The 21,914-nt window shown below is 59.2% G+C and overlaps 1 protein-coding gene across 1 annotated transcript in view; it reads right to left on the reverse strand.

Moving 5' to 3' along the window:
• The window catches only part of Eya2 (EYA transcriptional coactivator and phosphatase 2), a gene marked incomplete at its 5' end in the record, with an annotated part of 114,793 nt that extends 96,838 nt beyond the window's left edge, over window positions 1-17,955 (reverse strand). Inside the window, 3 exons of the mRNA XM_026390955.2 lie at window positions 7,523-7,665; window positions 9,313-9,358; window positions 17,880-17,955. Coding sequence (XP_026246740.2) covers window positions 7,523-7,665; window positions 9,313-9,358; window positions 17,880-17,955 — 265 coding nt within the window. The remainder of the gene's footprint in view (window positions 1-7,522; window positions 7,666-9,312; window positions 9,359-17,879) is intronic.
• Between the last annotated feature and the right edge of the window lie 3,959 nt (window positions 17,956-21,914).

Consider the following 21,914-nt stretch of genomic DNA (forward strand, 5'->3'; position numbering starts at 1 on the left):
GACCCAGCTCCCCTTCCCACAGGCAGCCACGGCTACTGGGCTGTGGTTCCTGGGTTCACCTCGCAGACAGGTGTGTGAGGTCACAGGTGGGCACTCACTTTTTAATAAACGGAAGGCTGGGCGCAGTGGTCCACGCCTGTGATGCCTACAGCTCAGGAGGCTGAGGCAGGAGGATCACGACTTCAAAGTCAGCCTCGGCAACTCAGTGAGGCCCCCAGCAACTCAGCGAGACCCTGTCTCTATACAATGTTAACGAGGGCTGGGGGTGTGCCTCAGTGGTCAAGCATGCTGGGTTCTATCCCTGGGATCAAAGAATCAATTGATCAATAAACTGAAGGGATCTATAATACTCTTCGGCAATTTTCTCTTTCATGGCCACAGATCATGAAGCGCCTCCTTCTCCCATATTCGCAGCTGTGCCGTCTTTCACGTCTGTAAGTACCACACACACGTATTTGCCGCAGCGTGGTTCACAGTCATCACACACACGCTTTGGTGCGCCTGTATAAGTATGTCTTGGGTGAATTTCCAGGAGTCCCAGGGCAGAAGACGTTTCTGTGGACGTTGCTAAATAAATAGGGCCACGAGCCGTGAGCGCCGGCCCCCCCCACCCTCTTCCTGTCCTTGTGGAACCTGCTCCTCCCTGTCTGACCGCTCGGTATAAAGCAGGGTCTTGCTGCTGTTTGATTTTTCCTTTCTTTAAAGGAGGTTTCTAGTTCTGGGGGTGGTTTTGTGGTCGAGGGTTCCCTTTTCCACGGTCCCCCTGGGAATCGGGAGCTGGACTCGGAGTCAGGAGACGCGGCTGGGGGCCTGAGGCTCGGCTCCACTCCTGGTGACCTGGACAGCTTGTCCCGCGACCTCGGCCAGGAAGCTACTTCCCCAGGAAATGCAGGTTGTCAGGAAAGTAAAGGGAGGAAAGGGCGGGAGCTTCGAACCCTGACGAGGCACCAAGAGCAGACCCTTCATCCTCTCGGCAGATCCACTCCCCGGGTAGCTCTCTCCCCGTGTTAGAGATGTGGGAGCCAGTGCAGGTGACGGGTCCTGCAAATGGCAGCTGACAGCGAGGTCAAGGGTCCTCCTCTTGATCCTGTGGTGGGAAGGGGTGCTCTGGTGTGGACATGAGGTGACCCCAGAAGCTCCTGTGTCGATGCAGGAATGTCCAGAGGTGAGGTGAGGTCGGGGACCTCATCTGTCCACCCTGGCTGGCATGGGCTGGGTGGTGACTGCAGGCAGGGGGTGTGGCTGGAGGAGGCGGGTCACCGGCCGGGTCCTAGAAGGGTCCCTCTTCCCTGCGGCCCTGGCGCTGTCTCTCCTGCTCCCCAGCGGCCATGACTGGACCAGGGCTCCTCCTGCAGGCCCTTCCACATGATGCTCTGCCTCCCCGAGGCCCAGAGCAAAGGAGTCGGCCTCCGTGGAAGGAGCCTCTGAAACTCTGAGCCCAGACTAACTTTCCTCCTCTAAGTGGTTCCTGTTGGGTCCTTGTGGGTCACAGTGACGTAAGCTGACCGACACCAGGGGCTTCCTGTGGCAGACAATTGGCTCTTCAGTAGCAGTGACCACAGAGCAGCGGCTGAACTTGACCTGCACCTTCTTTTGCTCGGGGTGCCAGGCTCGGCCAGCCAGGCGCTAGGGACAGTCTGTCTCCCTGGGCACCTGGAGTCACCCTAAACCGTGTGGTGCCACCCCAGGTCCCGCGTGGGCCCTGCCCCGGCCTCCCTCGCCTCCTCTGCTCAAGCCACGGCTCAGCGTTTCCTTCATTTTAGCGGCTGGCGTCCACGTCCCCATGTTCAGCCAGTGCCTGGGGGGGGGGGCTTCTGGGTCAACGCCAGGTCCTACCCTCACGGCCCAGGATGGAGGGACGCAGCTCTCCTGCAGCACTAGGGCGTCTGTCTCGGCCGGACCTGGGCAAGGCATTGGGACATCCTGGGAGTGTGGGCCTCCTTCATGGTAAACAGAACTGCAAGAACCTCTCTGCCCTCGGGGTCTCTGCAGCGGGTCCCCGTCTGGAATGCACGCCCCGCTCCTGGTTACGCCTCGGTCTGCCAACGGCTCTCATCCTCCGTCGCTCAGCTTGAAGGCTGCCGCCCAGGACTCGCTGGGCCCCCACAGCAGGGAGTCCGCCCTCAGGTCCCTCATCACCTGTCCCCTCCTGAGGCTGAGTGCCCAGAGGGCAGGGGCTGGGCAGCCTTGTCCACTGTGGTATCCCCCCACGTGGCTCCTGTCTGGCATGTAGCAGGTGCCCAGTACACATCAGAAGAAGGAATGAACAGGAAGAAAAATAAGGATTCTCACCCTTTTGTTGCTGAAGGGCTGGATCCTAAATTCTGACCCTGAGGACGGGAGGAGGTGGCCGGGGACGTGAAGGGCCTCATCCTGTAGGTCAGTGTTGCTGGGCTGCGGTCTGGGCGCCGCCACAGCTCACAGTGGGAAAGGGCAGGTGGTGGGGAGGACATGGTCACCCTCCCAACCTGGTGCTGCCGTGGCTCTGAGGCCCTGTCCGGACTCGTACTTCGTCACCTTTTTAAACTCTCAGTGTCATTCAGTGTCATTCGTTTCTTTTTATTTTACTCAAGTGTCCTTGGGATGGACTGAAAATTTTAAAGCAAAAACTGAAAACCTGGTCTTTCCCGTCTATGGGAAGGCGCTGCGCCGCTGGCGGACACGTTCACGGCCAGGGCAGTGGGGACCCGCCACGTGCCAGGAACCCCCCATCCAGGAGCCTCAGGCTGCAGCTCAGGGAGGCATGGGGGGGGGGAGCATTTCAGAGAGGGTGTCAACAGCGGGGCACTCATTCAACACGCCTGTCACCCGATGTCCCCAGCAGCTGCAGCAGGCCCGGGACGCAGGCTTCAGGTGCTGGAGCTGGGGTTCCAGGAGACTGCGTGGTCAGCACAACCCCAGGTGCACTCGGGCCGCACGAGGGTCCGCCTGGCTTGTCCCCCAGGCCCAGCCTGCTCTCCCCGCTCCCTGATCACCCTCACACCCCTCAACCCTCCAGACACATGGATTCCTGGGTCTCCGTGTAGAGTCCTAATGATGTGATCAAGAAAAACAAAGCAGAGAAGGACATAGTCAGGTTCCGTGAAAGCGAGTCCGGAGTTGGCATTTTAAACAGGGTGATCAGAGAAGGTCCGTGAGGGAGGTGATATCTGAACAAAGACCCAAAGGACGTGAAGAGAGCAAGATATGCCATGTCCAGAGGGAACAAGAGGTGCAAAGGCCCTGAGGTAGGTCATGCTTAGTATGTTGGATGAGTAAACCTGGAGGAGGCCAGTGTTGGAGAGCACAGTGAGCAAGGAGGGCAGAAAGGCCGTGGAGTGGGGGCAGGGCAGGTGTATGGAAATGGGAAACCTCTGGCTTTGACCTGGAGTGACAAGAGTCCTGGGGGGCTCTGAGCACAGAGGATGGCAGGAACTGGCTTGTGCCTGAAAGGGCTGCAGACCCCCGCGTCTCAGATCTTATCATTGTGCAAATCCTTGATCAGCATGTAACACAGACTTCTCTCCCCGTTGACTGGTGTGCACACTGCCCGAGGTCCTCCCTGCACCCAGTCACCCTGCACAGGCAGCCTTCCCAGCTGGCCTCGCAGACCCGCCCTCGCTCCCCTGCTGGCCTTGACCGGGCACTTGTGGGCTCTGGGTACTTCACGGGAGCAAAGGGAAGAAGGAGGAAGCCTGATTCCCCCAGAGCTACCGCCCCTTGCTCTTCCTCGCGGACAGGCTGGGAAAGCCGCGCCCGCGCAGAGGACAGGCTCTCCTGCTTCCTGGGTTTCCACTCTGCCACTGGATGCCAACAGAGATCCCCGCGGCTTGGGAGGCTGAGGCAGGAGGATCACGAGTTCAAGGCCAGCCTCAACAACTTAGTGAGACCCTGTCTGTAAGTAAAATATAAAGGCTCTGGGAACGTGGCTCAGTGGTTAAGCGCCCCTGGATTCAATCCCTGGTACAAAAAAAAAAAAAAAAAAGAAGAAAAGAAAAAGAAAGAAATGCAAGGAAACTGTAAACCTGCAGGGGTCTCTGGGAAGACAGGAGCCTCCCCCATTAATTTTTCAAGTTGGACGGTCAGTTCTTGGGTGTTTGTGGTATTGCTCTTTATGTTTTCCTCCATGTCTTAAATATTGCATAATAATGGAGAAAAAAAATACCGGCTGCTCCCAACACCCCTGTCTCTACTTGCTCCCTTCAGTTGCCCGGCTCCCGGGGCTGTTTAAGCCAGAGTGAGCAGTCCCCTGTGCCCGGGGCAGGGCCTCTCGACAAGATTCAGCAGGGTCTGAGCGGACGATGACACATCTGCGTGCTCAGGCACGGCCAGGCAAAGGAAGCGTTTTCCTCCACCCGCTGTTCCTCAGTGACTCGGACACTCCGGGGCTGTGTGGCCGCCTGGCTTCTATTGACACAGCTGTGACATTCACTGGGCACCCCTGGGAACAGGGCCCTGAGAGCCAAGCCCTTTATATAGATCAGGGCCCATGGGCTGAGTCCGGCCCCTGGCCTGTGAGTGTAAATAAAGTTTTATTGGAACACAGACACTCCCATCAGCGGACACACCATCTGGCTGCTTCCAGGCCACCACAGCAGAGCGGAATATTTGTGACGGAGACCACAGGGCCCACAAGATAGGCCCTGTTTAACATCCAGCCCTCCTCAGACAACGTTAAGATGATCTCTGACATAGGTAATTCTACTTAGTCCTCACAGCAACCACGGGAGGCTGGAGTTAGTACACTACCATTGTATGAAGGAGGAAATGGAGGCCCAGGGAGCTGAGGCCATTCATGGGGCCTGACAACCGGCCCTGGGCGGCGGAATCCCAGACGGGTGATCTGAGCACCTACCCTGTGCCATCTGGGAAGGTCACTGAGACAGTTAACTAACCTTGAACCAGATTAACTTCCATCCGTCGGATGCCGTGTTTTGTCTGGGAACAGGGCTAGTTTCTCTTTTATGTGAAAAATAATGAGGCTGCATTTTTCTTGGCTGTCAGCCAGGCCGGGGAGCTTACATGTGATTATATCATGGTGGGGGGATGGGGAGAGTTAGCAAAGATGCCCACACCTGTCACAGGTAATCCCCCAGGATTCATAAAACCCACATCCGGGCAGTGGGGCTCGGATCCAGGCTGCCTGGGTTTAATTCCACCTCTGCCACCAGCCAGCTGGGTGACCTTGGGTGAGTTGTTTACCCTCTCTGATCCTCTGCTTCTGTGTTTCTCAAGGGAGGATCATGATGTGACCTTCCTTGTAGGGGTGAGATGGGGACTAAAGGATTAATGGACATCAAGCAAAGTGAGGGTGAAGTCGACGATGGTGGCGATGGCTAGCATCCGCTATCACGGCTGGCAGGACCTGTCCCTCCAACCTCTGGAAGCTCCATCAGCTGTTTCTGCAGCTGTGGGTCCCTGCCGTGGCCTCCAGATCCCCCCTCGGTCTCTCCAGTGGTCTTTCTGCTTCCCCAGCCTCTGCCCTCTGCCCGCTGGCCTCCCGTGGCTTCCTGTCTCACCTGGAACAGACCCCGGGTCCACTCAGAGGCTCAGGCTCTGCCGCCCGGTCCACCCGCCTGGCCCCAGGCGCCGGCTGCTGGTCTTCTTGGACCTGCCCGGTCCCTGCCTGTTCCGCAGCTGCCCTCTGCCTGGGTGTCCCCCTCCTGTGCCTGCACGAGGCCCCCCTCTCCTTCTCGGCCGAATTAGCTGCTCATTTAAAGGTCTTCCCTGCCTTGAACCTGAAACAGACCCTCCGGTTCTCAGCTCTCTGGGGGGCTCCTGGTCTTCCTTGGAGACCACACTCTTGTGGTTTGAAATGCACAAACATCTGAAGTGTGTCTCCTCTTTTTCTCCCTCAGGACAGGGCTGGCTTATGTAGTTAGTTTTTTTATGTGGTGCTGGGGATGGGACCCAGAGCCTCACACATGCTAGGCCAGTGCTGCTCCACTGAGCCCCCGCCCGGCCCTGGGGCAGGGTCTGCAAACGCCAGGGTCTCCCTGGGACAGGGAAGTCAGTGGGCGGGTGGGGCAGTGGCAAACCGAGGCTCATGGGAACAGCGTTAGCCAGGGACCCCGTGTCATCACGCGCCAGCCCCAGACGAGCGGCTGATGTTTAAAATGCGAGTTTTAAAACATCCAACGGATCACGTCCACAGATCACGCCCCCGCCCCCCGGGGTCTTCAGCCTGCTGACCGCCGTCCGCCCACGACCACAGAGGAGTGGAGGAATGAGAGACGGGGCGGAGGGGGGGACTGTGGGGGACAAAGGGAACCCGGGCCCCGTCTCTGCAGGAAGCAAGGCCACGTGGCTGGGAAGGCAGCGGAGCCTGTGACCTCACAGGTGGGGAGCCGAGGCCTGAGGGCCAGGGTCCGGCATCTGGAAGGCAGCTCTGCTGTCCCCCTCCCGTGCTCTCTCCCCTGGACGCCAGGATCTGGGTGGACTGCACGCCCACGACTTGGGGGTCCGCTGCGTCCTCCTCTGTGGCCTCCCTCCCTCGTATTCGACCAGCGGCCCCAGGCGAGGCCGACCGCCTCTGGCTGCATGGTGGACGTGTGGTCAGTGTGGCCATCGGGGCGTTCCCCCTTCTCTGCCCAGTGTCGGGGTCAGGGCTGGGTAGGGGGCTCCAGCTGGAGCCTTTCTGGGACTGGGTGGGAGGTTCTATTTTGGGGAGCTGCAGCCTGGAGTTCTAGGGCTTTCTCTGCCCCCACAGCAGGAGGCCTGGCCTGAGGCGGGCCCACGCTGAAGGACACAGGCCGCGTTGCTCAGATATTGGATCCAGCCCTGCCTGAACAGGTTGGTCCCTAAGCTGATGGGTGGGTTTGGTCGCTCACTACCTAGGGGCACTGGGTGACACTTCAATTAGACAGAAGGGAACGGGGTGGACAAAGCCCAGAGACAGGGCAGACCAGCGGGTTCCCAAGTGCCCAGTTCCTAGCAGGGAAGTGTCGGCAGCCAGGAGGGGAGGCCACACCCGTTCCTCCCTCCCCTGACATCACCCGGGAAGAGAAGCCCTGTCACCCCCAGGCAATCCCCGGCCTCCGTCTCCCTCCCCACCTCTGTGAGCGCTGCCACAGGACCCAGTTTGACCAATGAGGGCCCAATGGGACTCTGTTGGAACCCCAGGAAGATGGACTCCATTGGAAACGCTGAGCTGAAGGGAGACAGTCTCAGGCACCGTCTCTGTTGCTGCGGGGAGAACTCAGGTGGAGTGGGACACATCCCCCACCCTGTCGTCTGAGCCCCTGGATCCAGCCACACCTGATGACATTTGGATCCCCAGATGTACCAGCTTGTGAACCACTAAGTCCCCAGTTAATCCCTCAACTGTCTTGGGTTAGGTTTCTGATTCTCGCCATCAAAAGAGCCCTGGCTTGAATCTAGAGAATTGGAACCATGTGTAAAAAACCATGGTCTTTTTTCTCACCTCCAGTCCAAAGCCTGGCTGCATTTGTCACTCTGCATTTCACTGGGGCAAAGGGAAGGACCAGGAGTGTGATGTCAGGCCCCCGTGTTGAGGGCAAAGCCAGGGCTGTCAGGTACTCACTGTAGGAAGGGATTCCGTAGGCTTGTGCCGGAGGCGGGTAGGCCGTGTAGGGGACAGCCTGCTGGATCCCCCCGCCGTACTGCGTCTGGCCGTAGGCCGCCATGGCGGTGGGAGGCTGGCTGGGCAGGCCACGGGAGCAAGGCCTGTGTGGAGGGAGAGACGCTGAATCTCCTGGCACAACCCAGCAGCCCTTCCCACCACCTTTCCTGGGGTATTAACTCTTCCCAGGGAAGAAGCGAGTTACGCGTCCATCAGATCTCACCTCATTTTCCTCCTGGGAATCAGGAAGATTGATTCCCCTGTTCCCCTGTTGCCGTCAGACCAACCCATGTGGCAGTCATACTGTAAGCCACTCCCAGGTGGGGCCAAGGACCACCCCCCCACCCCGCACTTCCTGCTCTCTCTCCTCTTTTGGTAACAAAGGTGGAGGGCAAATTTGCAAGGGCAAAGTCATGATCTGGGAAAACCTGTGTCCCTGAATTGGCTAGTGGAGGAGGCTGCCCCAGAGTTTCACCGGATCCATGCTGGACTGGATGTGAGTAACCAAAAGCAAACAAACCAATAAACAAAAACAAAAACAAAAACCAACCAACCAAATCCCCCAAACCTTTGTCACGTGAAACCACTGAGACTTCAGGATTTGCTGCTTGTTGCAGCAGAACCTATCCTACCCTGACTATCCATCCTAACTGAGATACCTTCCCAGCTTCAACAGAGCTGTCAATCAAGATGTCCTGCTCATAGTCAAGGGGTGGGACAGGGTGAAGGTCAGCCCTTACAATTCCCATGTCAGAAATGAAGGACTCAGAGCTTGGAGACCTGCAGAAGTGAATGTCACCTGTCCGCGTCCTGCCCTGTGGGGCCTGGCGGCCACACCCTGCGGACCAGGCTTCCTCCCCGCCAGGTCTTATTGGAGAAGCCTCTGAGGCGCCCTTAGAAGAGGAGTAGGAGGCGGAATCCAAGACGATGCTCCCCTCCCATCCAGGCCCATTTAGACTTGGATTAAACTGGGGCTAAAGTTAAACCCCAGAGAAAGGGTGGGGACGCGCTCTGGCCTGGGCCTTAAAAACCTCCAGGGGACTTCTACTACCTACACCTCAAAGGTGACGGGAAAGGCCGGTGAGGAGCCTTCCGTACACTGGTCCTCCCCGGGAAGGAAGGAGAGCTCTGATGCTGAGGAACGCACCCTCTGGCCCCAGGGACACGTGGACACCTGGCCCCAGGGACACGTGGACACCTGGCCAGCCAACTCAGGGCTCCATGCACAGCCAAGGACTGGGACTGGCGGCTCCGGGGGTGGGCAGCAAGCAGAGGGCCCTGGGCACCTCACTCTGGGGCACTTAAGGCCCTGGGCTGGGAGCTGGTCCCCTGCTCTGTCCCCATTAGACTGAAGCCCTCCGAGGGCAGCGACTGTGTCTCCGTCTCCGAGTCCCAGATCTGTGCTGAGGGGAGTTGGGCGGATGCTAGAGAAGGAAGGGGCGGGGGAGGAAGGAGAGAAAGACGGAAGAGGGGAGGGGGAGGGAGGAGAGGGGGAGAGAAAGAATGGGGGGGGAGCAGGGGAGGAGAAAGAGGTGGGGCGGAGGGAGGCAGGACAAGGAGCCAGGCCAGGAGGAGGAGGAGAGGAAGAGGAGACACCAGCGGCCTCCCAGACCAGGCCCACTTCCTGGGTGGGCTGCTGGACCGCCCCCTTGTCCCGAGGGGGTGGCGAGAGCGCGCTGGGCTTCCTGTCCAGGAGCCCTCTCCCAGCCTCACCCCAAGGAACAGGGAGAGTGAGCAGGGGACACACTCACCTGGCTAAGAGCTGGGACACGCTCGCAGAGGCCGGTGTGGTGACACCTGAGGGGAAGAGAGACGTTGCAGGGCTCAGTGGCTGCGGGTTGGGGACACTGTGCAGAGCATGTGAGTTCCAGGGCAGCTCAAGCCGGAGGCGTTGAGGCCGGGACTCTCCGCAGGGGAAAGCTCATCTGAGGGCGGCAGGGAGCCCTCTCCCTGGTGTGGCGGGTTCAGAAGGGCCTCTGGGTGCCCTCGTGTCCCTGTACTCAGTGACGGGTGACAAAGGCCTGTGGCAGCTTGACGATCAGAGCACAGTCCATGCCCCTTCACAGGGTACCAAGGCCACGCTGAGGTCAGAGGGAGGCCGGCCCTTGGACGGAGAGGGGATCTGAGCCCAGCAAGTGAGTGTCTCCACTCCTGGGAGAACCGCCCCGCCTCAGCGGTAGCCCGAGCCCCGGGGTGGCAGACGCCGGGTTCTGATTATTCCATTTCCCCTCTGCGGGTGACATCATCCAGATGTGAGTTGGGGCTGATCACCTCCCTGGCTCCAGCTGGGACCAGGCCTGCCGATGTCCTACGCGCATCGGGCAGCTGCTGGAGACCCTGTGCGGGAGGTGACGCGCGGGGAGAACGGAGCTGGGAGGGAGTCTGCCAGGGGACAATTTGCAGGTGGACAGTTCACCTGGGGGCATTTTTGGGCGACAGCATCTCTAACAACCAGCGCCATGTGCTCTGGGCAGAGTCTGGTCGATCCTAGACGGTGGGTCTGGAGACAGGGCGCACCCCTGCCACCACACCGACACCTGCTGGGGTTGCGGGCCGGGGCTCCAGGCAGGGCCCTAAGCCTCGCTCGGCCTCTGAGCTGCAGACCGGCTTGCCCTTCCCACTCCACCCTCCCCAGCTCTGAGGCTCCGTGGGGCTGCCTCCGTCTGGGGCCTCCGAGGCCTCCTGTGCACCGGGCTGGGAGTGCTGCACGCGCATGCGTGAGGAGAGGTGACGGTGATGTCCATCGCGCACCGGGTGCCGGTTACGCACGTGCCCCACCCTCCGCATTACCTTACCTGGATTAACATTTTAATCCTCATAAACGCCCTATGAGAAGGGTGCAGTCTCAGGTGCAGAGCGGAGGCTCAAGAGTCTGAGGAGCTCACCCGGGGCCACACAGAGCATAAGGCGTGGAACCGTGATCTGAAGCCAGGTGGCCTGGCCTGAGGTCCCAACCGCCAACCGCGGACCCTGTGGCTGGACGGCAGCCTCATGGTAGAGCACTCCCCTGGGAGCCGACTAGGAGCCGGCCTGGGTCAGCGGTGTAGGCGCCTGACCCACTTAGTCCTCACAGCAGGGTGACAGGGAGGCAGTGTCCATGTCCCCTCTGCACCGAGAAGCTGGGGCTTCAGAGGTGAAGGGCCACGGGTGGGGGGGAGTCCATGCCTGTCACCACCCGGTCCAGCTGAGTCAAGTGCTGTTGGGCCCCTAAGCGCTGGGCCAGGGGGCTCCTTAGGTCCCTCTAGAGAGAAGGGCTGGAGGGTAAAGGGACAGGTCTGGTTTAGTCCACTACAGTCAGCAGCTCGGCCCAGAGAGAACCGGACCGTCTTCCAACAGAGGTGAGTGTGTGGAACGAGGGCGTCAAGACGTGTTTATCACAGGTCACAGTGCACACGGCGAGCAGGCAAGGGCGTGCCCAGTGCCAAGGAGCCCTGGCACCCAGCCAGCGCTCCCTCCCTTCGGCCAGCGCCCCAGGCAGGGCCCCCACATCGCCCCTTCCTCCTGGTCCCCAGGACCAAGGGACCAACGTCTCATTCCAGGTGGAAGCTCCTGACTCGGTGTGTTTAGTGATGAATAAATGACTGAATTAAACATCTTGAATGTTTTCTTTAATAAACATGTAACTATCCACAAAAATCCAAATCTGTGGCGGCGGCATTCCTGTGGGCGCAGGCGAACTTGGCTTCAGGAACGGAGGCGAGGCGAGCTTGCTCTCTCCAGGGGACCTGTCCCCGCTGCTCTGAACCACGCCCCCCCAGCCTCCCTCCGCCCCCTCCCTCCGCCCCTCTGCACCTGCCACCGCTCCCCTTCCCCCCAGCAAGGGAGAAACTGGCCCTGGTGAGCGCAGGGCTTTCCTTCTGCAGACTGCGCCAGTGCTTAAAGAAGACTCCCCGTGTCCTCTACGGTGACCTGTTGAGCCTCTCCATCCCAGGACGCCTAGGGGACAGGGGAGCTGGAGGGCAGAGGCTGTCTGCAAGGGCCCTCTCTCCCTCTGGCTGGGGTGTGGACTCCCCTGAGGGTCCCCACAGCTGTCTAAGCGCCTTCCCCAGCAGAGACACCAGGCTCAGTGGGAGCAGCACCGCTCTGGGGCCGGGCAGGCGGAGGCCAGCTGTGTTGGTGCCCCTGGACGGGCCACGGTGGACTCACTGCAACAGGGAGGTCAACAGGGCGTCATCCATGACGACTCAGAGTGCAGCCCTGGTGACCCGACCCCAACCTGGCCCAATCTGTCCACTCCAAGCTTCCCCTTCCTGTCGCGGGGACAGCGAGCTCTCAGACGGGGAGGGGCAGAGCCCCCTCCCTGACTTCCGCTTCCCTCACAGCTTCCTGGGGCAGGGGAGGAGGGTCCGCTAAGCAGGCGGCCAGAACCTCCGGGACAAGCGCATCCATTCACCTGTCGCCCACCTGTGCTGGCGTGGGCTGCAGTCCTGGGAGGCAGCAGGCTCCTGCCCTGTGGAGGCTCCTGTCTACGAATGAGACCTGATTCCAGTTACCACGAGGTGAGAGGAAGACAGCGGAGGCTGTGGCCCCTCCACGTGCCCAGGGCCTCCTGGGACCAGCCAAGATGCAGGCTGTGGTCCTGGAGGTCACAGGGCTGGTGCTGCAGGCCAGCACCCTAGGCTGACCCAGGACTGCACGTCACTGAGGTCACTAAGAAGCATCACAATTCTGGGTTCCTAGGAATAAATCTTCACCCAGAAACCACAAACTCTAAAGTATGTTGGAGTGAAGAAGGGAACACAGTTTAAGTGTCCCTTGTCTGAACTGCTTGGAACCAGAAGTATTCTGGATTTTTCCAGATCTCAGAATATTTGCATATGTATACTATAATGAGACACCGGGAGATGCCTTAGTCAGTTTTCCATCCTGTAACCAAATGCCTGAGGCTGTTCATGTATAAAGAGAAAAGGTTTATTTTGGCTCAGGGTTCTGGAGGTTCAAGACTGAACTGAACCTTATGGCTTTGGGCCTCTGGCAAGGGAGCCACACCATGATGGGAGTGCTCGCCTCAGGAGCCAGCATGTGGAGAGGAGGAGGAGGAGGAGACCCTGGAGGACATGCTGACCTAAGGACCCCCTGCTGGGCCCCACCTCCTGAGACCCCCAGTGCTTCCCCACAGAGCAGTCTGAGGACCAAGCCTTTCCCACGTGTACCTCTGGGGGACATTCAAGATCCGAATGTAGCAGGAGGGGGCCCAAGACATTTCGGTTTCATGGACACCTTATACACACCCTGAAAATAACTCTATGTAACGTATTTAATGTTTCACGCACGAAGCAGTTTCATAGTGGAGAGTCTCTCACTTGGACGGGTCCTCGTCTGCCCTCAGAAAGCTTCAGTTTTGGGAGCTTTTCGGACCAGGGTGCGAAACACAAGATCCAGTTCCTACAAGACACTATGGCTGGATTCTGTGCGGCACACACTCAGGTGTCACTTGCCGAGGACACACACACGGTCCATGCGTCCGTTCACGTGTTCGGCAAGCGTTCACTGTGCACCTACTGTGGGCCAAAGCCGTGATCCAGGCTCATGACCTGCTAACTTAACCTCTGTCCAGAGAAAGCAGCAGGCCTCAGCGGTCAGCTTCAAGTTCAACTGCAGACCTGGCTCTGCGGCACTGGGGCTGTGTGGCCCTGGGCCCGTCTCTTCCCCTCTCTGGGCCTCAGTTTCCTCATCTGAAACACGGGGCAACGGCTCACACCTGCGGAGGAGGCAGGCACCTGTCGAGTGGCAACTGCTTCACAGGTGAGGAGCCACACTGGCCTCCCGCTCTGGGGGCCTGCTGAAGCCTCGGCCATCTGTGCACCTGCCCTGCACTGCGCAGCCTTTCCCCGCTCACTGGGCCATGGAGAAGCTAAAGGTTCTGAGCAGCCGCCCTGTCACCCTGTCCCACTGGGCCCCAGGGCCAATGCCTGACCCCTCCCCAGAGAGCGGAGGGGCCTCCGGGCAGTGCAGCCCGGAGGCAGATCCCGCCAGCAAGGTGACATCTCCCAAGGGAGTCATCTCGCGTCCCTGAGCGTGGTCAAGTCACTCCCATACCAGGGACGCGCATTTGAAGAGCAGGGGACCAGGTCCAGCAGCACGTGCCCCAATTCCGCCTCTTCCTCTTGTGCGCCTGAAGTCACCCTTTGTCCCTTGTGGTGCTGAGGACAGAGGGATGAGGTGGCATCTCCCCGTGTGACGGTTTAGGGGACCCACTGAGAGAGGCTCTTTCCTCAACTCTCCAGCTCCTCTTCAGGCGGGCAGCGGGCACCAGGAAGTGACCGAAGTCATGCCCTTGAAGTGACCTTCTTTCTAGGGGCTGCTGGAGACTGATTCATAAGTGGGCAGTTGGGACGTCCCAATCCTGGAGTCTGGGGTGACCGTGTGAGGAGGAGGGGCTGGGGGACTCCCAGAGGGCAGCGCCCGCCCTCAGCCGCGGGGTCTGCGGTCCTCAGGGCTCCAGCCCAGCTCCCCGAGTGGCCCTGGAGTGAGGCCCTGCCAGGCCAGCCTGGGAGCACTGCGGAGGCCCAGAGAGGGGCGGGCGGGGTCCAGCGCTCTCCAGGCAGGACCCGGACAGAGCCCTGGGCGGCTGGACTGGGGGACAAGAGGCACCGAGCTCCACCAGCCTCAGGCTGGAGCCAGCCGGACTGAAGCTGAACATGGGGCCTGGGCTGGCCCAGGGAGGGGGAGGCCCTGGAGGGGGAGGCCCTGGAGGGGGAGGCCCTGGAGGGGGAGGCCCAGGGAGGGGGAGGCCCAGGGAGGGTGGGGCGGGAAGCTGGGAGCACGGGTCCCACCTGCCCTGAAACACTTAATGAGATTAGGGCATCTTTTGAAAGAGGAAATTCCTTCCATTCAGCAGCGGCTCTTAGCCTCTCTGCCCGCCCCCTTCCAGAGAGGGACAATTCAGTCCGATTTTCCCCTCAACAGCGATGACTGACAGGCCTGTCCCCAGGTGGCTCCTGAAGCCGGGCGCCTGCTCCAGGCGGATTAGCTGCTTTCTCCCGTAACCACCCGCCAGGAAGGTCTCGTCATCTGTCCCTGCAGACGTGAGCAGGCAGGGGACCTTAGAACTCCACCAGGGCTCACAGCCAACAGGAACCGGAACTGTCTGTCATAACCTCCCCGTCCACCCATCTGTGCCCGCGTCCGCCCACCCATCCACCCTCAGTTTGCCATCTCGGCTCTACCGCGACCTGGGCACTAAGTCCTAGCTGGACGGGAAGAGGAACGGAAATCCCCGTGCAGGACGGGAATGTCGTCTGCGTCGGGAGGACCGGTGCCCAGGTCAAGGACTCTCAGCCCGGGTGCCCAGCTGACTTGGCCGGAAGTCCACCCTGACCAATCAGACCGGGGGCTGGGATCCAGGAGAGAGCATTAAACACAGAAAGACAGACACTGCCCAGGTGGCTCCAGGACGCAGCCAAGTTTGAGAAGCACTACTGGAAACCGGTTCTCAAAGTGGGATCCCTGGCCAGCCGCACGGTCACCTGGGACCTGATGGCAGGGCGCGTTCGGGGACCGCCCAGATCTTGGCAGTCAGAGTCTGGGGAGGACCAGGGGCTTTTGTGACGCACAGAGTTGGGGGGCCACCGAGTTGGGGCCTTGCTGTTCTGGGCTGATGGACCCACACCGTGGGGATCACCTGGGAGTCTCAGGCTGGGTCCGAACCCCCAGTTCCGCAGGGTACCCCAGTGCACTCCCGAGGGGCAGACGCAGCATTCTCTAGAGTCCCCCAGCGTCGAGCACCTGCGCGGCCTTTGCCAGGTACTGTCCTGAAGTCCTTTCTAGCCTGGGTCACGCCCTGCCGTGTCCTGCTTCACTTCTTCAAAGAAACCCCCCCGACCTTCCTTATTTGACCTTCCTTATTTGACCTTCCTTATTTGACCTTCCTTATTTGCTTCAAGATTCAGTACTTGCCCTGGGACCAGAACTCAGCTCTGTGTTCCTCTTCCCAGCCACCACCCCAGGGCCTGGCCCACACAGACATTTAGGAACTACCTTCTGAATTCATTATCCAGAAGAGGAGACTGAGGTTCAGAGAAGGGCAGGGAGTTGCCCGGGTTCCCACAGTGAGCGAGCGATGGCCGGGAGGCACACGTGGCTTGGGTGACTCCAGACTCAGGTTATGTGCAGTGACCATAGGGAGATGCAAAGGGCACGACCAGGAGCAGAGTGACCGTCCTAGGGAGCAAGTCCCTGAAAGCAGTCAGGGGTGGCCTGGTTCTCCCCTGGTCCAGTGCTTTGAGCAGAGCAGCCCGTCCACCTGGTGAAGCCCACGCCGGGAGGGATGGGGTGAAGGAGGACAGTGAGGACCAGGAGCTCCCTGTGGAGGCCCCGGAGTTACAGTGGGCAGGAGGAGAGGGGACCCCACGGTGCTGCAGGGTGACCCCAGATCTCCTCTGGAGAAACAGCACCCGGTCAGAAGGCCACGCGATCAGAAGTCACGGAAAGAACCTGGTGGTCACTGCGGGGGACAGCTGAGTGACCGGGGCAGGGCAGTCCTGTGCAGCTGAAGAAACAAAGGGGGCGGTGTCCCTTTGAATGAGGGAGACACAGGCCGGAGGACAACCCAGCAACCTGTGACCTCTGCAGCCCGCGGGCACCTGGAGATCCAACGGCCTCAGGAAGGGCCCGCGGACGAAGGTGACCGCGTAGCAAACCGCCTTCCCCCGCAAAGCCCCAGGACGAGGGGACTGGCCATTCCGGGGGGAGAAGACCGGATGGCCTGGTGTGGAAGGACCCTGGGCCACTTTCTCAAGGACTGTGCATATACCACCCGGGGCCTGGAGACTGATTCACCCTAAAAGAAAAAAAAAGGGGAAGAAAGGCCTCCAGGCGGGGGACAGCAGGAGCAGAGGCCCCGAGGCAGACCACGCCTTCCACTTACACCAGGGAAAGAGGGGCCGGCGAGGGGGGGAGGGGAGGGGGGGGAGGGGAGGCGGGCAGACAAGGGGAAGGACTTCCATCCTCTTCTGTCCTCTTCTCCGTCTTTCAACTCAGGTCACCTTTGAGGTCGGGGGATGACTGTCCTCTTGAACAGATGGGGCAGTCCTGGGCCCACTCACCCAGGACACAGACTGATCACAGGGGTTGCTTCATTCAGAGGAGACACTGAGCGGGCTCCAGCGCTCACCTGTCCCCCAGGAGGGCAGGCGCTTGGCACTCAGGCTGCAAGTGGGTGGTCGTCATGTCCCAGGGGACAGTGAGAATCGAGGTCCAGATGGGCCCCCGTTGCCTGAGATTGCTGGGCCGGGGACCGCAGGGCTGGGAGTCAGAGCCCCTCCCCCGGCAGCCCAGGGCCTTTCCGGTCCCCAGAGGCTAAGGACAGAGGACAGTGTCCCACGTGCCCTACGTTGACTTGTGTCTCCACTCAGGAGGACAAGGACACCGCCTCTGAACAGGGCTGGGTCATTCCTCTCCAGCTCTCCAAGAGACCAGCCGTTTACACGCTCCGAAGCCCCAGGAGAAGAGGGTGTGTCCTCCACCACCCAGGTCTGGCCTCAGAGCCCAAACCCTCTTGGGGGACTTCCAGGAAGGTTGTCCCGGCTTCATAACCTGTATGCAAAGGGGAATGCCACGTCCCGGTGACAGCAACGATCACTCACGGAAGCCTTTTTGCTTAGAAGCAAATTCCTTGTGACCTCATACTCCACTAGACCCATTTGTGCCCATGAACTGTCATCAAACACATGAAAAGAAAGAGCCGGGGGTCTCAGAATACCAGCAGCAAATCCCAGAGCTGCCCAATAAAGGGTTAAGCCCAGCACTTGGACTTGTTAGCTTAGTGCCTTCTGCTAACCCGAGCTCCACCAGGAAGGCACAGAGCCCAGCAGAGCCAACAATCGCTGCCATTGTTCTCCTGAAAACTCGCCTCGCTGCCTCATCTGCCAGTAAGTTTTCAGAGAGCTTCATCTCTCCTCTGCTTCCTTGACTCCAACCCCACCTGAAAGCAGACGGCCCACGAGCCCTTGTCCTATGTCAAACCCTGTGAACAGAGCGCAGGCCGGGACCCGGAGACGGCAGAGGACACGGAGGACACACTCAGAGCCACGGCCCGAGGGCCACGCCCAGGGCTGGGCCTGGAACAGCCCCGAAGCCAGCTCTGGTCTGGGGCGTGCCGCGAACCCCAGGACCAAGACACAGAGAGAGGCTCGGGCACGAGCGTGCACACCTGTCCCTCGAAGGATGGCACACAGTGGCAGTGACGTGTGCCAGAGTATTGATCTGGGGACACCATGTAAATGACAGCTGGGGACGGGCCCTAGGGACGGTGGCTCGGGACGTGCCGGTGGTCCCTCTCCAGCAGGGAGCCCACCACCTGTCGCGAGAGGCCTACCTTCTCCGTCACTCAGGGCCCCCAGGGCGTTGCCGACGCGGCTGAGGCTCAGGAGTTGCTGGCGGTGGCTGCTGACAGTGAGGCTGGGTGGGATCACTAGTTCTAGCATTTCCTTGTACCTGCGGGGGACAAAGGGGACGTGATTTATTCATTAATCGTGCATGCTCACTGGCAGAGAGCATGAATATCAAGGCCGATGAACGCCCCCCCAGCCTTCTCAGGAACCCCACGTTATAAAAATGCACCGAACTTTTCATCCAAGGGAAACGAGGAATTGAAATGAGGTACCTGGTCCCCAGGAGAGCTCACCCGCCTGATTAGAACGTCCCCTCCCTCCTGCTGGGCTTTCCCATTAGAAAAATGACATCCAGGACTCTCCTGCGGGCCGGCCGTGTCATCGGGATGGAGGGCAGCGAACTCTGGGGCTTCCTGGGGCAGGCGGAGGGGGCGCTGGGGTTTGGACTCCCGGAGGCCAGAGGCTCGGGTGGGCTTGGACGCCAGGTGGCTAGGACGGGTGTCATTCGCACAGGTGCAGAGAGGCGGAGGCGGGGCCTCTAGTGCCACAGCCCAGCCGCGTGGCCCTCCCAGGCCAGAGCTCACTGATCCCTGAGCTGCTCAGGTTGGAGGATGAGGCAGGCCACAGGGACAAGTCACCTTGGGCCTCTCTCTTTTTGGTACCAGGGATTGAACCCAGGGTGCTTAGCCACTGAGCCGCACCCCCGGCCCTTTCTATATTTTATTTAGAGACAGGGTCTCGCTGAGTTGCTGAGGGCCCTGCTCAGTGCTGAGTCTGGCCTTGACCTTGCAGTCCTCCTCCTCAGCCTCCCTAGCTGCTGGGATTACAGGTGTGGGCCAGGGTACCTGATGGATTTTCTCCCTTTTTGCTGAAATGTCTCCGACCCCTGCACCTGTCTGTGTCCACAGAGACTTTCCCACACTCCTGCCCCCGTTGGGTGGGGAAGTGGAGTTTCTAGTGAATGCACCAACATCACACTCAAGGGCTCAGCCACACCTGACGATGGTTAAAGCTCAGTCAAGCAGCCTTCAGAGAGGGCGCGGCTTGCTGGGAGCACCGCATTAGCTCAAGGTCACCCTGGGCGCCACCCGTCACCCCTGCATTAACACAGCACAACATGCGCGAGCCACGAGCCGATCAATGGCCCATGGTTCTAGACTCAGGTTTCGTCATAAAGAGGCCATGGATTTGGAGCGTTTTGATATCGTGAGCAAGTTACCAGAACAGTCTAAAGCCCGAGTTTTCTCATCTGGAAAATGATCGAAGTAGCTTCCTGACAAGGTCAAGATTAAGAGATTAAGAATAAGAGATGAAGGCTGTGAAGAGAGGACCCAAAGGCACCACCTGGATGCCATCCACTGCCACAGGAACAAGCTGGGATGGACAGGCAGAGTGACCACAGAGTGGAATACAATGCAGCAGAGAAAAGGACTGACCCAGCTCTTCACAGATGCCAGATGCAGGCCTGCCAACGGAAGCCGGAGCCCAGCAGGGGCAGAAGGGCACTGGGTGGGATCCTGTTTCCACAGAGGCCAAAGCCACAAACCCACATTCTGTGTCACTGAGGAAGCGGCTGCACACGAGGAAGGGCTAAGTGATGCAGGAGCGGGCGGAGGACACCAGTTTCAGGAGAAGGTCTGGGGGAGGCGATTTGGGAAGTGGTGCCCTGGGGCTCCCCCCGAGTTCATGCAGCGTGAGTTCTGGGGTTGCCGTGAACTGGGGGCCATGGGCCCAGTCCAGCACATGCACACCCATGAGCTAAGTGTGACTTTCACGTTTTTTAATGGTTGAAAAAAAATCAAAAGAAGGATCCCATTTCGTGCCGCGTGAAGATGTGGTAAGATTCACATTTCAGCGTCTGTGGGTGAAGCCTGATCCGAACACACCCTCCTCCTGGGCTTGCGTCTTGTCTGTACCTTCACGTCGCCGCAGCTCCTGGGCTCAGTCGTTTTGACAGACCCATACCGGCCTCACAAGGCCGAAGACATTTTCTATCTGGCAAGAAAGACGTGCCACGTCCTGGTTCCGCGTATCATCGGGCTCTGGGTAGAACCTACGGCCCGGCTTACTGTGATCCTGCAGGCCTGCGATACCTCACTACCTACCGTTATTAATTACTACTGTTACTGGTATGACACTGGAGATGGAACCCAGGGCGCATGCATGCCAGGCAAGTTCTCTACCAGGAAGACACAGCCCGGCCCCGAAGGAAGCAGCTTCTCTTTTTTTTTTTTAAGGCAACCCTTATCCCAGGATATCCCAGGAAACACGCACACGTTAGTCCAGTTCGGGAGTTCCAAGCGGATCAGCTTCTAGTGCTCGTGACTTTACATGAGCTAAGAAATGGTGGCTCCTAGCGATCCCAGGTACGCGGGCAGGCTGGGTACCATTTCCCCCATGCCACAGGGCAGGGCGGGATGGGGCCGGTGTCCTGTTTCTTTTAGACCCAAAGCATGTGGTCTTCTGCCGGGCAAAGGGCAGACAGGGAATCTGCTGCCGGATCGTAGGGGCCAGATTTTGTGTTTTATCCAAACCCACTCCCTTCCTTCTTTTGAGTGTGTGCCAATACTTTAAAGTTAAAAAAAGAATCGAGGGCTGGGGATGTGGCTCAGCGGTAGCGCGCTCGCCTGGCATGCGTGCGGCCCGGGTTCGATCCTCAGCACCACATACCAACAAAGATGTTGTGTCCGCCGAGAACTAAAAAATAAATAATAAAAATTCTCTCTCTCTCTCTCTCTCTCTCTCTCTCTCTCCCTCCCTCCTCTCTCTCTTAAAAAAAAAAAAAAAGAATCAATGCACAATTCAGCATTGGTCTCCAGACAGCTGGACGCGATGGCTCTGGGCAGCAAAGGCAGTGGACTGTCAGTCAAAGTCCAAATCCAGTTAACAACAAATAGAGAGGCTGGGCTGGGCTCAGTGGCAGACTCTTGCCCACCACGTGTGAGGCGCTGGGTTTGATCCTTGGCACCACACGAAAATAAATGAATAAAACAAAGGTCCATCATCATCTAAAACAAAAAACTAAAAACAAAAATCAAAAAAACCCCAAATGAATTGTTTCTACCCCCTGAGGTTAAAAAAAATATTTCAAGTAGTTGCCAATATTTTAAAAAATAAGGCAGTTTCACATAAAAATCTGTATTTTAAACTTGAAAATGGAAGACTATCGCCAGAATCCAGCCTGGCAGCCGTGGGCCGGAGGTGACCAGCCGTGGCCCAGCCTAGGGGAAGCACAGGATTCAGTTTGCCCCAGGCCCCACGGCTCCCCACTGGCTGACACCCGGACCTCTTCTTCCAGTGGCACGATTTCCTCCTTGTCCCATCTGTGATCGAGACCCCTGCAGCGGGACACTCCCAGCCTCTGTCACCGGCTTCTTTACTGAGTGCTCCTGTCACCCCGGGAGCCCTGGGCCCAGCCGGCCTCTGTTGGTTCTGCAGCAGGGCGGGAAGGTGTGGGAGGTCAGCTCTGGGAGGGAGTGACCGCTGACAAGCCGGGTGTGCACACCCTAGTCCCTCGCCCAGGATCCCGAGGCCAAGCCAGGGGGAAGCATCTCCATCCCCCACAGCAGCGGGCGCACAAGCTCGCTCATCCCTCATCCCGTCATCTGCAGCTTGTGCCGGAGGGTGGAGGAAGAAAGGGACAGAGGGACAGAGGGACAGACGGCAGGAAGTCCTTATGTCCAACAGGATTGTTAGAAATTCCTGCTGATCTTCATTCTCACCCCCCCTCGGCAGCGGCTCTAATGGGTTAAATATGTAAATGTGTGCCTTAGGTGTGGCCTGGGTTTTAATTTACATGTTCATCAGGTTTTTTATTTTCGGTGTGCACCGTCAGTTTAAAACGTGTGTCTGTGACGTGTGCATGTATTGAACGCGTGTGTACGTCTATGTGTTTAAGCGTGTGCGTGGATACCTGCCGGACGGAGAGCTGGCTTCTAGCTACGGTTCTGTACCAACTACCTGCTCCATTAAACTGACGCATTGCCCGCGTGGGGAGCAGGTGGCCTGCCTCCCCCAGC

This window comes from Urocitellus parryii, chromosome 6, assembly GCF_045843805.1.
Source record: "Urocitellus parryii isolate mUroPar1 chromosome 6, mUroPar1.hap1, whole genome shotgun sequence".
Lineage (NCBI taxonomy): Eukaryota > Metazoa > Chordata > Mammalia > Rodentia > Sciuridae > Urocitellus > Urocitellus parryii.